The sequence below is a fragment of the Micropterus dolomieu genome, linkage group LG17 (genome assembly GCF_021292245.1).
Source record: "Micropterus dolomieu isolate WLL.071019.BEF.003 ecotype Adirondacks linkage group LG17, ASM2129224v1, whole genome shotgun sequence".
In the NCBI taxonomy this organism is placed as follows: Eukaryota; Metazoa; Chordata; class Actinopteri; order Centrarchiformes; family Centrarchidae; genus Micropterus; species Micropterus dolomieu.
In genome coordinates this window covers 38,885,539-38,899,418 of record NC_060166.1, presented here as the reverse complement: position 1 = coordinate 38,899,418, position 13,880 = coordinate 38,885,539, and the positions used below count along the sequence as shown (strand labels likewise).

The 13,880-nt window shown below is 41.0% G+C and overlaps 2 protein-coding genes across 2 annotated transcripts in view; one reads left to right on the top strand and one right to left on the bottom strand.

Annotated features, from left to right (window-relative positions):
* Positions 1–3,566: 3,566 nt before the first annotated feature.
* clip3 (CAP-GLY domain containing linker protein 3) overlaps positions 3,567–13,880 on the bottom strand; it is a 34,567-nt gene continuing 24,253 nt past the window's right edge. The window contains exon 15 of the mRNA XM_046074820.1: positions 3,567–4,208. Coding sequence (XP_045930776.1) covers positions 4,169–4,208 — 40 coding nt within the window. The 3' untranslated portion in view covers positions 3,567–4,168. The remainder of the gene's footprint in view (positions 4,209–13,880) is intronic.
* Positions 5,403–7,299, top strand: dharma. Its single transcript, XM_046074823.1, has 3 exons — positions 5,403–5,727; positions 5,935–6,137; positions 6,919–7,299. The coding sequence occupies exons 1-3, from the start codon at positions 5,403–5,405 to the stop codon at positions 7,036–7,038; spliced, it is 648 nt and encodes a 215-aa protein (XP_045930779.1). The 3' UTR covers positions 7,039–7,299.

Below are 13,880 nucleotides of genomic sequence, written 5' to 3'. Positions count from 1 at the left end.
CCAGCAGGGGGCGACTTAAACCTGCGTCCTCTCCTGCAGCCAGCAGGGGGCGACTTAAACCTGCGTCCTCTCCGGCAGCCAGCAGGGGGCGACTTAAACCTGCGTCCTCTCTAGCAGCCAGCAGGGGGCGACTTAAACCTGCGTCCTCTAGCGGCCAGCAGGGGGCGACTTAAACCTGCGTCCTCTCCAGCGGCCAGCAGGGGGCGACTCCAGCGGCTGCAGAAAGAAGTGTGATTGTATAGAAGTCTCTGAGAAAATGTTTCTACTTGTCAGCTGATTTATTCCCTCAGTAAACACTTTCCTGATGAGTTTCTGGTCTCAGTCGCTAGTTTCAAGTCTTCTTCAACACAGCATGATGTTCATTTAGTAAATTATGGTCCCATTTAGAGGAACAGAGACCAGGAAGCAGGGGAGGCTTTAGGGCGGGGCTACAAGCTGATTGACAAGTCGCTACCACAGTGCAGTGATGTGTATCCCTCTCTAGCTCCACCCTGTCATCCAAATATTCTTATTTCTGGTTCCAAAAAAACAAACTCGAGGCTTCAAACAAAGCTACGCCAAAAAACAAAACAAACAACACAAAGCCAAAGAAAGAGTATTGAGAGCCATCCAAAAGCAGATGCCATGTCCTAAATGCAGTGCAGCAGAGTAGACGCAGTATTGAAACCCTGCCAAAAGGCATGCTGGACAGGGGAGTGTTGAAACCCAGCCGCCGCAGCGAGTGGACATGGACGGGACGAGCCAAAAGGCAGAGCGAGTGGAGAACAGAAACACATCCAAAAAGCCTGTGAGTGAACTCCCGCCGTGCTCACTAATCAGCCACAGTACAGAGGCCGAGCCAGACAGACAGGGAAGCAGCCAGACGGGGAGAGAGACACTGACAGACAGAGAGAGAGAGAGAGAGAGAGAGAGAGAGAGAGAGAGAGAGAGAGAGAGAGAGAGAGAGAGAGAGAGAGAGAGAGAGGAGGGGGTGGATGTCTGGAGTCCAGCTCACAGAGCAGTCTGGGGCTTCCTGACGTTTTGCTGATTCATGCTGAGAGGAAAATATCTCTAAAAGACAAACCAGTTCTCATTAAGCATATAGATTTACTGCAATTCATCACTACTGCACACGAGTCTCTACCTCACTATAGGCTTTTATATTGTGTTTGACTTTATTTCATATGTATTTTTATTGGATTCATATATTTTGACTAATCGTGTCTTGGTCTCAGAATCTCTTTTCCATTTTGTCTGAGCGTTGTTGGAGGGGGACAAGAACCACGTTGCTTCACTCTGTTGTGCGCAAAACAAATAATGACCTTAACGAATTTCTCTGCGCAGTCGGTGTGTGACATGTAATAACACACTGAGAAAGTAATGGAGCGACTCATCTCAATGTGTCACTTTCACCTGGTCGAGTCAAGTCTCACAGACGCTGCTTCCTCTCAAGACCTGCAAACCAATTCTTCTCTGGGATTGGCTGACCTAAACCCCAACCATGACCCTAAAGGTACAGTCACGCCATAGATTTCATCCGCCATTCATTTCAGTGACAAACAATCTATATTCACGTACACCTCCTGGCTGGGAATGATCTCTCACTATTTACATTCTAACAGACACAACTGCTGACAAAATTACACAAGAAGTACGGAAGCCCAAAAAGGCCCAAAACATGCACAATTCACATCTCCAAGTATGTGATGAGGTTAATGACAATAACGTGTTTGATTTGTTAGCCTGCCGGCTCACACAGCTTATGTTTACGAGCCTGCCCACACTACTTCCTGTCCCGCCTATGGTTGGGTTTCGTTCAGATTTGATCATAACGATTCTTCCAATCGAATCTCGGTTCTGATTCTTCAAGACAGATCTGGTCAGCGCTCAGTGACCTTCCTCCTCTTCCTCCTCGCTCCTCTTCTCCTGCATGTCTCTAAAGTGAAAGGAGTCTCTGTCCTAGAGCGGCGTCTCTGGGACTCGTCTCATCTGGAGCCATCGTCGGTTTCCCTTCAGTATAAAAGGTTTACGTCGGCTCACCTGAGGCGTTGCTGCTGTTAGCGTTAGCTGGATCTGGGAGAGCGCGACACGTTGAACACGTTGAAGCGTTCCTTCAGATTCACGCCGCGTTGAAGGAAACGCTTCGTCACGTCGGAGCTGCTTCCTCCCTCGCACCAAACTTCCTTACTGCAGCTGCTGCAGGTTTTTAGTGAAGCTGAGTCAAACTTTGGAGCGTTTGCCGCGGCCCGCCACGGTCCAGGACCAGAACCAGAAGGACCCTCTTCGTCACGCTTTGTTGACGTACTGCGTCACAAATGATGGATAGAGTGGAAAATGCTGACTGCAGTTCAGTCAGGAGCTGAGGCACGCAGAAAGTTGGGAACCGAGAAGCAGAATCCAAACACACGGGTCTTAACGAAACCACAGTTCTTGGAAATATGGTAACGTTCCAACTTGGAACTGGTTCTTGATACGGAACCCTAGTCCCACCTGCCTTTTGCCCAATTACACAAGTACCTTTCAGCAGGGGAACTCTGCACAGTTTAGGGCCAACAAAGAGCTTTTCTTATTAGAGGAGCTTTTATTCCATCTGTTTCCTGAGTAACCGTGACCTCCGACACATTTTTAAACATCATGCCATTTATTGTCACCAACTTGTAAATGTAATTCAATTAATTAAGACTAAATAAAGGTAACCTGTGCTTTATTTTACTGGTATTTAAATTCCAGAGGAATTACTATGTATTTAGGCTTCAATTATAGAGAAAATAAATACAATTCATATACTTCTGTACAAATTGTGAAATTTTACTACAGGCAAGTATACAGTTTAACATATATGTGAGTAAAATGTCCAATAATAAATGAGGAATTAATGATTATTTACTTTAATGTTCTAATGGAGAGATTTTCTTTCAAGGAAATTACTATTTTCTCCCAAATTAAGAGACTTTTTAGGAAATCATCAGGACATTTTGGACCCATAAAATATAGTCTTACCAAATATGTTATGTAAACTGACTTCTAGCCAATTTATGCACAAATATACATAGAAACATTAAATTCTACATAGAAAGATTAACTTCCTCAACTCCTGATGTGTAACATGATATTTAGCTCTGTCTTGGAAGCTGTTGGTGCTGCTCTTTAATCTTGGGTCGGAGGATGTTTGATAATCTACTGATGTTTCTTTTTATTGATTTCATGACTGTTAACGGCCGATCAGATCAGAGAGAGTTTAAAGAGAGGACACTGATTGATCTGCTATTGATCACTGATTGATGCCCCCCAGAAGTCACACTGAGCTAACAACACATCACACTCACATGAAACTAAAGAGGGTGGAAACTCGTCTTTCTTTTTAATGCTTTTATTGACTTGTTTGTTTTAAATTTTAATTTTATTTGTTAAGTATTTTATAGTATATAAGTATTTTTCTGTGCTTTTAAATTCACACATGGAAATACTAATCATTAATTATATTACATTTAAATGGTAAAACAAAGATGCACACTACTTTTAGGATTTACTAAATTAAACCAGTTTTCTTTTTACTTCAAACTGTGAACAAACTGGAATATCTCAAAAGTATTAGAAGAAAAGAATGCATTAGCTTATATAATAAAGTATTTTTGATTTTATTATTTTACACCACTGTAAAGATCTGTACTGTCCTACTAGATACTACAGCAGGTAGTACTACACTGTGCTAAGACCATAGTAATAAGTAACACAATAATCAAATTTTGTTCTTTCCTGTGGCCAGAAAGCAACTTTTATGTACAATATGTAGTTTTCTGACAGTTTCGGTCCCTGCTGGTTTTCAGACTAAAGTTTTGCAGTTTGGACTGAAAACATGAAAACCATAGAAATGTGAGAAAAGCTCATTGACACCTGTCATTTGCTGCTTTCATCTCTTCACACAGTTTGTCCTCCGCTGCAGATCAAAGCTGCCTTCATGCACAAGCAGGCCGGTTTCACTGTAATATTCTCAAGATATGTCTGTAGAAGCGCGGTGTGTTCGCGGTCAGTCCCACGTTTTAAATCCTCCTTAGGTTTTGTTTTCGTTCATCGCTAACTCACTTTGTCTGTGTGCTGTTCCTGCGCCTCTCTGTTCAAACGCTGCGAGCGACATCTGCAGGCCACCGACGCACACTGCAGGCTCTTCTGCCCCAGAGGACTCAGGTGGTCACGTCTGGACATCACCAACATGAGCAGACCGCAGCACACTGTAATGAAAGAGAACAAAGCAAGCAGAGAGGAAAGCTGTGATAAATAAACTTTTAATTATTGTTCGACTTGTCAATTATTGGAGGGGGGGCTCGCATTCACCGTGGGTCATGAAAGAAACACTATTTCAACCATGTGCGCCTTGTACATGGTAGAACTGACAATAAAGTTGACTTTGACTTTAACAGCGCCAGTCTAATAAAAAAACTTTCGTTCGTATTTTATTCTGTCTGCTTTCTACATTATTATGTTTATAAAAACCTCCACAGTGAAAACTAGGGAAAGTGCACAAGACAACATGGACATTTGATTTTGCAAACATATTAACCAAATTACTAAATAAAATAAAGAACGTAGCCTATAGCTATATGTAAACTGTTTCTCTAAAAAGTTGATAACAAAATAATAAACAGGCCAACACCGATTTAAAAGTATGAATAATCGGAATCATCAGAACAACAGATACTTGCATGACAGGCAAGGCAAGTTTATTTGTATAGCACAAGGTAATTCAAAGTGCTTTACATAAAACATAAAAGCAACATAGGGGAATTGAAAAAATACACATTAAAAAAATATATAAGTTACAGTGCAGTGTACAATCAGGGTTAAAAGAGTCAAATGGAAAATAAAAACAGGCTGAGGGGTTGAGCAAATAATTGAGTTAGAAGGAACTCAATAGAAGGAATAGTAGAAGTTGGTAAGCAGATAATATAATATAGTGTGAAAATCTAAGAATATAACAGTAAATGATAATAAATATGCATGTGTACAGTTTTATACATTATTAACAGAGGTGTTAACATCTTGCTTTGGCCCAGTGTTTGTGTATCTGAATGAGAATGAAGCTCTTTGAAGCTGTATAGACATTAAAAGACCAAAGTAACTGATTCAAGTTAAAGGAGCAGTTTACATAATCAGTCCCATCATCACATCGTCCTTCAGTTCAAAGAGTCAAAGGGTTCACGAGGTCAAATCAAAGTGCAGATTTCTTCTGTCTGACTGAACTTCAGCCATCAAACAGTCTGATGGCTGAATTCAAGCGTCTCATTAACATCTTAAAGAGGCGTCAGGTGTTTGATGGCGGCTCCAGACTTCTGGTTCTGTTTAAAACTGGACACTGGAGGACTCTCAGAGCTCAGAGGCCACAGGAGCAGCTCCCGGGACACTTCTTGGGATATTAAAATCTAATCATGGACGGAAGCAGAGTGTCGGACTTCAGCATCGAGCGCATCCTCTCCCCGCAGCTCGGACACAAGCCGCCGGGGACGGACATTTCACCGGATGGATATCTTCAGGGTCTCCCCGGTGGATTCTATCTGGACTCCGGGAACCGACCTCCGGTCCCTCCTGCGCCGGTTCCGGTTCCAGTGCCGATGCCAGGCTACCTGCAGTACCGAGGGTTGAGATGTGGAGAGGCGTTCTACCCGTACGGGACCGGTTTCCATCACACAGACTGCACCTGCATGTATTCAAACTCCGGAGTTTACCAGCACTTCAGCAGCCAGGACTCTGCAGGTAGGCCTCACCTGTTTAGCTTTAAACACAAGTTTAAATACTTTAAGTGACAGCTTTCATGAACTTTAGGATAAAATCAGCTTGTTCCAAGTCGATCAATTTCAGTTAATCCTTCAGTAATAAGAAAACAGAAGTCAGCATCACGTCTGCATTGCTTCTGTTTCACGTTACTAACTCATTAAAATCTTGTTGTTTTTTTTTTACCAGATGCTCAGTCGTTGGCCGGTTATCATGGTTACCATCAGGCCGGGGCGTCCGCGCAGTCGCGTCAGAAGACCCGGATGAGGACGGTGTTCACCGACAGTCAGACCAGGCAGCTGGAGGCGCTGTTCGAGCTTACGGACTACCCGGCGGTGCAGGCGCGCGCTGAGGTGGCGAGGAGCACCGGGCTGAGCGAGGAGATCGTCAGGGTGAGTCCGACATCACTGTGAGCGTGTTCAGGCGGGAGAAAGACAAACGGGCGTCCGCTCAGGGCGCTGCGTAAAAGCTCTCCAGAAAGGCCTTTTACGCACCAACTTTTTAATCAGAAAAAGTCTAGCCTATCAGCGTAGTTTTTTAAAACCATGTAATATTCATTTTGGGGTTCAACAATGGTGATAAATGCTCTAAGTATATATTTTATGAACGTTTAGAGTCATCAATATTTTTACCTACCTAGCATTCCTTGAGATTCAGCAAAAGATATGTGCTGCAAATCGCAATGTCAATTTGATCAATGTGCACAGCAAAGTGTCTGAAAGAAACTTAAGAGGTGGATGCATTACTGGGCAGAACAGATCCTGCCCAGATCTGCATCCACTTCTTTTACCAGCGTATAGACCTGTGAGTGTAACTTCTCGCGAGGTGCATGCAATTTCCAGCGGGCATGCAGAACTCGGCACAACAGGTCTAGAGTGAGTTACACCAAGTAGGCCAATGGCTTTTCTTCTCATTTAACCGTATTTCTTCTCCATTAAAAAGTCGTACTTGATTTGATGAAAGAAAAAAATTTACTGCCAACATGGTCTGATTAGCACTGTAGGACGGAACACGTGACCTTTCACAATAGACATATCTGTCCTCTCAGACAGTTAATTAGGTTTATATTGTTGCTGGAGGCCACTTCATGGCAGATGTTTTTTTGTTAAGGTAACACTCTCCTGCTAAGAGAACATGCAGTTACACCTCTTCTCTCTCTCTCTCTGTTTCCAGGTGTGGTTTAAGAACCGCAGAGCCAGGAGGAAACGGCAGTGCGGCGAGTCAAAGGTCAGATCCCCCTCTCCTCCCCGCAGCGCAGGAGCAGAGAATAAGGTCTTCACCTCCTTCATCTGAACCCACAGATTGCCCACCTGCTGCTCAGGGGTCAAACTCCTACTGGACTCAAACTGTGAGGGCCTCGCACCTTCAGGGGTCAAAGGTCAGCTGATCGCATCCTGCTCAAGGGCACTTCGGCACGGCAGATGCTCGCCATCCTGTTAAAACAACTGACTGCAGCTGCTCCGATGGCAGCTGGCGATCTAACGTGACACTAAACTAACCGTAGATGATGCATTCAGGGGGCTGCTGTGAAAGTCAGACACCTGAGACATTCAAGCCCTGGGGACAGTTAACTATGAGGCGTTTAGGTAGAGTTGTTCGGGTTCAACTGCAGTTTATTCTCTACCGAGTTTTAAATTATTTTGTATTTCTATGTAATTTATTGACATCAGTGTATTAAAGATGCTGTTTGTAGGTTTTTAACACGAGCACCATTTGTAACCTGAACAGGTTTTGTTACAAAATAAAATTTAGATTTCATGATATGAATTCTGTCCTGTTTATTTTTATTCACTACAACACACGATTTATAATGTACTATTGATGCACACACTTTCGACATTACACAGTCATCTGAAGTCCTATTATTTAACTTTTGGGGAGGGGGGGGGTTATTATTAAAACTTGTGTTGTATTTCTGCTGTTTGGAGAGGAAGGTCTGCTCCGATAATTGACCACTAGGTGTCAATGTTAAAACTGTTTTTTTCAAGGCTTGAAACCAGAAGTAAGGGGATGCACATTTACATTTAGAGCATTTAGCTTTTGTCTAAAGCAACTTAAATCTGTCAGAAGAAAGTTAAAAAGCAGTAGATCACTGTTGGTGGAGTTAAGCATGTCAACAGAACAACTTTCAAGCACTCATAATCGATAGGTTAGACAGAAGAACCAGAATGTACAAGCAAGTGCTTCACATGTGTTAGTAGAGTAGTTGAGTACAATTTTGAGGTACTACTTGGGCTTGTGGCCCTGTTGTACAGAGAGACCTTGAGTCAAGACCTTTATTATTTAGAAACCCTGAAGCCAGATAGTATTGTTTGGACAAAAGAGGACTGGTTGGTCTCTGGCTCTCTATCACGACTTATATTCGCTGTGTGCAGTGGGAGGCTGCGTGATCCAATCCAGCCATGACTGACACGAGTCATTCTTAGTTTTACCTACTTCAATTTCATTGCACTGCACCTCTACAGTGGCACTCAGCGCAGGACTCTTACTTACATTGAAAAGGATTTCATTGTGTTATTTGTATTTCTACTTATGGATCTGAAGACTTCCTCCAGCACTGCTTGAAATGTGGGAGAAAGTCTTCCCCCTCACCAAGAGAACTGACAAGCTGACCTTCCAGCTTCACGTGGATGCTGTGTGTAAGAAAGCACATCAGGGTACTTCTATCGAAAGTGTAGAAGTTTTAACACTGACAATACTTTATTCCTGTTTTATCAAATCAGGCCTCACATTCTCCTTTGCCAGCTGGTACCCCTTAAGAAATAGAAACAGACTGCAGGGTATCATCAAAGTGTGCAGCATAATTGCAGGGATGCTTTTGATTTACCTTCCTCATCTGTACAAAGTTAGGGCTTTTGAGGGAAACCCAGTCAGTCCTGGGTTGATTCTAGCCTCCCCCGTCCAAGGAGTTCATGCCGCTTTGTCCGTCCATATGATTGTGTTGTTACTGCCGGCTGTACAATCCTTGATCCTTAATGGAGAAAGCCATTCTCAGGCATTTTTTGACATTTGCTTGTCAGTTTTGGACACTGTATTTTAAGTTTTGTTGGCCAGAGCTTTTTGTTTGAGTGGTCTGCAACTTTATTTGTGTTTTCATTGTAAATGTGCTTTACTTTTCAACAGATTAAAAGGATATTCTTAAGAGATAAGATGCCGTTTGCATGTTTTTAAATGGAAGTGAACAAGAAACGAGCACAATCTGAGTGTATTTAACCTGTCAGTGCCAAACTGAACACTAACCTCCGTTTTAAACTCTGTGTTTTGCTCTCACAGCTTTCCAATAGTTTGAAAATATATTTCCTAGAAGATAAGATGATTTCACAAATTGGAGGAAATGTTATTTGCATTATTGATAACGGCTGGCTACCTACGAAATCAGAAGAGGTTGTCAATTACCAGGCTTCATTATGTTCATTATATACCTAAATGTACAAAATGAATTTCATTTTCAAAACTCAAACCTCTTAAATGTTTTCTGTGAGTAAAAGCAATGGACAGGAGAGGTAGAAAAACAACATCAAATTCTTTAATATATTCATCGCTGTTATTATTAGAAGCACTTCCATGCTGATGAGAGAAGATACACATATTGAAAAACCCAAATCAGAAAATACTGAGAGAAAGTTACAGAGAGAGAGAGAGAGCATGCAGTGAGTATCTGTTAGGATGAGGACGCCCGATGCTTGTTCTCCCCTGTTTCCTATTTAACGTCCGTCAGCTTCACACACTTTTAAAAACAGGAGTAACTCACACTCATGGACTGTAACCAAACACAAACACACACTACAAAACCGGAGAACAAAAAGTACACTTAGTGAAGTTATCAAAATATAGGCTATATACTGTATATTTTTAAGACGTATTAATGTTAAAACAACCAGTGCTGAGTTAGTTTCTATGAGAATGAGTTCAACGTTATATTCTCACACACAAACACCGATCGATTATAGAGGATTCAAAGGACAAAACAGATACTCTGAATGTTTTGTATGAACTACAAATCACAAATACTTTACATTTCTGCTGATTATTTTCCAAATCCATCCATCAGTTTTTGACTTCCTTCCATCCTTCCAAGCATTATTTTGCCATGTGCCTATTTTGTGTGCACCCCAACTGGAAGGGAAATACATCTAACTATGGATGTCCCAAAACATAATCTCAAAGATCGGAATCGGGGCATATCAAGACATTTTTTAACTAATGGCTTTATTAGCACGACCCTAAGCCCAATCCTTTGTTTTACATTAGCAGTCACACAAGTGTCATAAACGGAGAGACAGTTTGTGGTAAGATTTTGCTGCAGTGTGGAAATATTTTAAATTGGAAAGCAGCCACTTAGGACATCTGCAATTTGATATGGCACCTAAAGACACCCAACACCCAACGGAATAGTTGACTCAGGTAACTCGGACAAAGGCTGCACCACCGAGGCAACACACACCTGATTGAACTTTGATGTACTTGAAGTGTGCACTGTGCAGATGTATTATCTAGGAAAATAAGTATCAGATTAGGACTTGGTATCTGCAGATACTCAATATTAAATGACTCGGCTCGGGATTGGGGCAAAGAAACTTGATCGGGACATCCCCACTAAAAACTCGAGGACGGCTTTGGAAACGAGTCAGCAGGAAATCAGTATATATACAGTAGTTTGCAGTTAAATCGTTAAAACAGGCAAACCCAGTGTAGTCCAAGTTAAATAGAGAATATGTAATGAGGAAAGCATATGTAACATTTTGTTTGTCATGAGAAGATTAACCAGTGACTCACTAGTGACATTTAGTGGCCAAACCAGAGAAAGCTCCACATTTACACAGCAGTAAGAACACCATGTTCAAACCAACAGAGGCTTCACTGGGACATATTGACTGTACTGTACGTTAACTGTACAAAGACAAACCTCACCATCACTGTGGGCCACTGACGTCTATGTTTACCTAGGGTGACGGAGTCAGCAGACTCGGTGGAGCTTTACAATTGAACAGCGTGCTGCAGCAGCTTATTTGTAGCGAAACATTTCCTGTTGTGAAATTATAAACAGATGTAGATTACCAGATGTGGAGTTATGTTAGTTCATCAGGCTCTTTTGTGCAGGTTTGAATGGGATGGCAGGGGAAAGTAGCAAACAGCACGAATGTATGAAGGTATAAAGCATTGAGTCATCTGCATATAGTGTTAACGTGACATCAGGATTCTCACATTTCAATAACCCAGAGTCGATGCTATTTTTCAGAAGTGGCTACAAGTGGAGTGTGAGTCTGGCTTCAGTTAGACAGATCTGGTTTTCTTGGTGCGAAAAAAGTTCACATTAAGTTAATTTAGTTTGCTTAAATAACAGTTAACTTTGAAGGATGCTCAAATCTCTTTCAACTTCATCTCGTCCCTGAACCAAGCTGTAATTTTCAGGCACATTGTACAACAATACATTTTGGGCAATTGTGAAATCCTAGCGCCAAAATTTAACTTTTTTCCAATGTTTCAGAACAGATTTTAGCTTTCAGCAAAACGAACGCTAATTAACAGAATTCTAGATTTTCCAAGAAAGGTGGAAACCGTGGATTTGCTAACCCCTGATTCTTTTCCATTATTGTTCTTTTCGTTCCGCTGCAGGTGCTCTGCACCTTAACAAGATGATTAAACCAGCTGAACTGCAGACTGTTGGGCCAAAAAAGCACTTTTGACATAAGTGCTACCAGGGCAGGAGTTTGTGTTAAAAATGCTAAACTGATCAACCTCGTAACTTATCTTAAAAGTTTGGTGAAGCACTTGCACCATGTGACCTTTCGCTGTCTCATTTAGCAGCAACGCTCAGAGCTAAGCGTAGAGTTTAAGCTAGAATGAAAAGCTTTGGTCCGATCGCTGCCGGACTAAACTCTGCAATTGGTCGAGCTAAAGTGAGCACCTGATGAGTGTATGATTCCACTGGTACAAAAATGAACGATTATCAACAGCAGTGTGCAGGAGCAACCACAAACTGTTTCCTTTAGCCGAGGCTGCAGAGCACGAACACAAACATTCTGAAAAAAGCATTACGATTCATAATTTGCAAGTGCAATCATCAATTACAATTTTTACAATTATAAATCAGAGTTTATACAGTTACAGACAGACATGACTAGTTTTACAGCTCTGGTAACGTTCAGTTGGATCTCTAAGATCTTCATGTTTCGCGTCCCAAACAAAACATACAAATTTCATACGTGTAATGTAATTGTAGGTCTTTCCGGAGTTGTAAAACTAACTAAATCTGTTGACTTATTGTCATAAAATGAAGATCTGGCCTGTGAAACATGCAATACGTGCAAACTTTGTGTTTCCACAGTTGTGTTTAAGTAGTATTTGTTTTAGGATGAAGTAAACTGTGTATCCACTTAGCTGTTGTGGACAAAACATCACGCTGGCTCTTAAACTTTTAAATAGTAGGTAATAAATGTGCCTACACAGATTATTTTACTTGTCTGGTTATCTTCTCAGCCTGAAAGCGTATGAACGTTTGTCTCGTCTCCGGCAGCCTCGGCTGTCAGAGCGTGAGCGTGTTTATCTCTCTGCATTAGTGTGCTTACAGAGTGTAAAGAGACATTAACACAGGAAGCATGTCCACACAGAGATAGGTATACTGTTCACATATTGCTGTTTTCACTTATAAAGCACACGCGCAAGTTTAGACTGACTCGTGTTTTAGTTTTGTCTTTTGCAGATGCTCACATTCACAAAACTTACTGAAGAGAGAGAGGGATGACAGAGGAGAGGAAGAGGAATAGAGAGGGAAAAACCTAAAAAAAATATCACAGACTCTGGAGACATTATCCAGGGTTTCAATTTCTAATTTGGAAACTCAAGATGAAGGAGTATTTAAAGTTTGATAGAGGGACACAGAGATGTACAACTGATTATCATAAACAAAGTTTTAACTCCAACCTGATTAATGATGTTTTCAGACGCAAGAATGACGGCAGCAACACAAAAACATTAATATCACGTTTAGCGGGGCTGAAAACACTTTCTTGTTTTGGGTCTGTTAGCACTTTTGGTTAAGGACAGATTACGATTGCAGCTCTTTATAAGATTCCTATAATATAATGTATTTTAATTCTAACTAGATGGAATAATGTTTGTATTGGGCAAAGCACTGGTTAATAATGAATAGCTAGTCATTATCTTGCTCTAATAAAATGCTGGCGTCTGCAGTGTTCCCTGTGTGACAGGAGGTATTTCACAGAGACCAAGAACCATTTTAAGTTAAATGACACCTGTTTCCTGTTACTTACATCTGAAGGATAATAAAAAAATAAAACTGACCGTAACAATACAATAGAATACACTTAAGTCAGTAGGTGAACCCTGTTTTCAGTTGATATCTGAGATTAAAGCATGCAGGTGCTAAAACACACACAGTCTAAAGTTATCTATACATTTTCTGGGATTGAGGGCGGATCTAAAGCACTGATTTATACACTTACTGTTAAAAATGTAACCACGGTTCTCTGAGTGGGGAAGCTGTCTGTCTCCAAAACGCGTTCAATTTAAAGTTCATCAGAGAGCTAATGAGTGTCACCGGTCTGGGTATTATCAGATAATCTGTAGGTCATTTGTAATTCAAAAACAAAAACGTAAAGCTGTTATTTGTTTCAAATAATAATTTGGCATCTGAATCAAAAACGAAAAACAAATCAAAAACGGTCCATTTTGGAGTTTTGGAATTCCTTGTTTCATTATTCCTCTTTGAATTGAAGAATGAAGAAGTCTGTGTACTTCAGTCAATTCATAATTTAGTTTGAAACGTAAAACAGTAGTCACGAGGCCTGTTACGTTATTTGTTTCCAAATGAACAATGGACAGACAGGAAGCGGAAGTGTAAAAAAATTAAAAATAAAAGTAGGCCTTTAGTGAAAAACTAAAACTGGGTTTGAAAAAAAACCATTTTATTTAACTGAAATAAAAATAACGACTAATAAAAAAACACAAAACTATAGTGGCTGTTGGGAGAAGGAAGCATTTGTAAGCACAGAATGGTGACCTGTAACTTCAGATTAAGATAATGTGAACTAGTTGGTGTGAAATGTAATTTAGGATTGTGATTATAAATTTAATTATTGTTTAATTTATATTTTAGTTTGGTTACATACTCG

Excerpts from the sequence above, each read along its gene's own strand:
- dharma (XM_046074823.1), top strand. The coding sequence starts at position 5,403 with ATGGACGGAAGCAGAGTGTCGGACTTCAGCATCGAGCGCATCCTCTCC. Across the intron at positions 5,728-5,934 it reads CAGCAGCCAGGACTCTGCAG|ATGCTCAGTCGTTGGCCGGT; the intron begins GTAGGCCTCACC and ends TTTTTTTACCAG. Across the intron at positions 6,138-6,918 it reads TGAGCGAGGAGATCGTCAGG|GTGTGGTTTAAGAACCGCAG; the intron begins GTGAGTCCGACA and ends CTCTGTTTCCAG.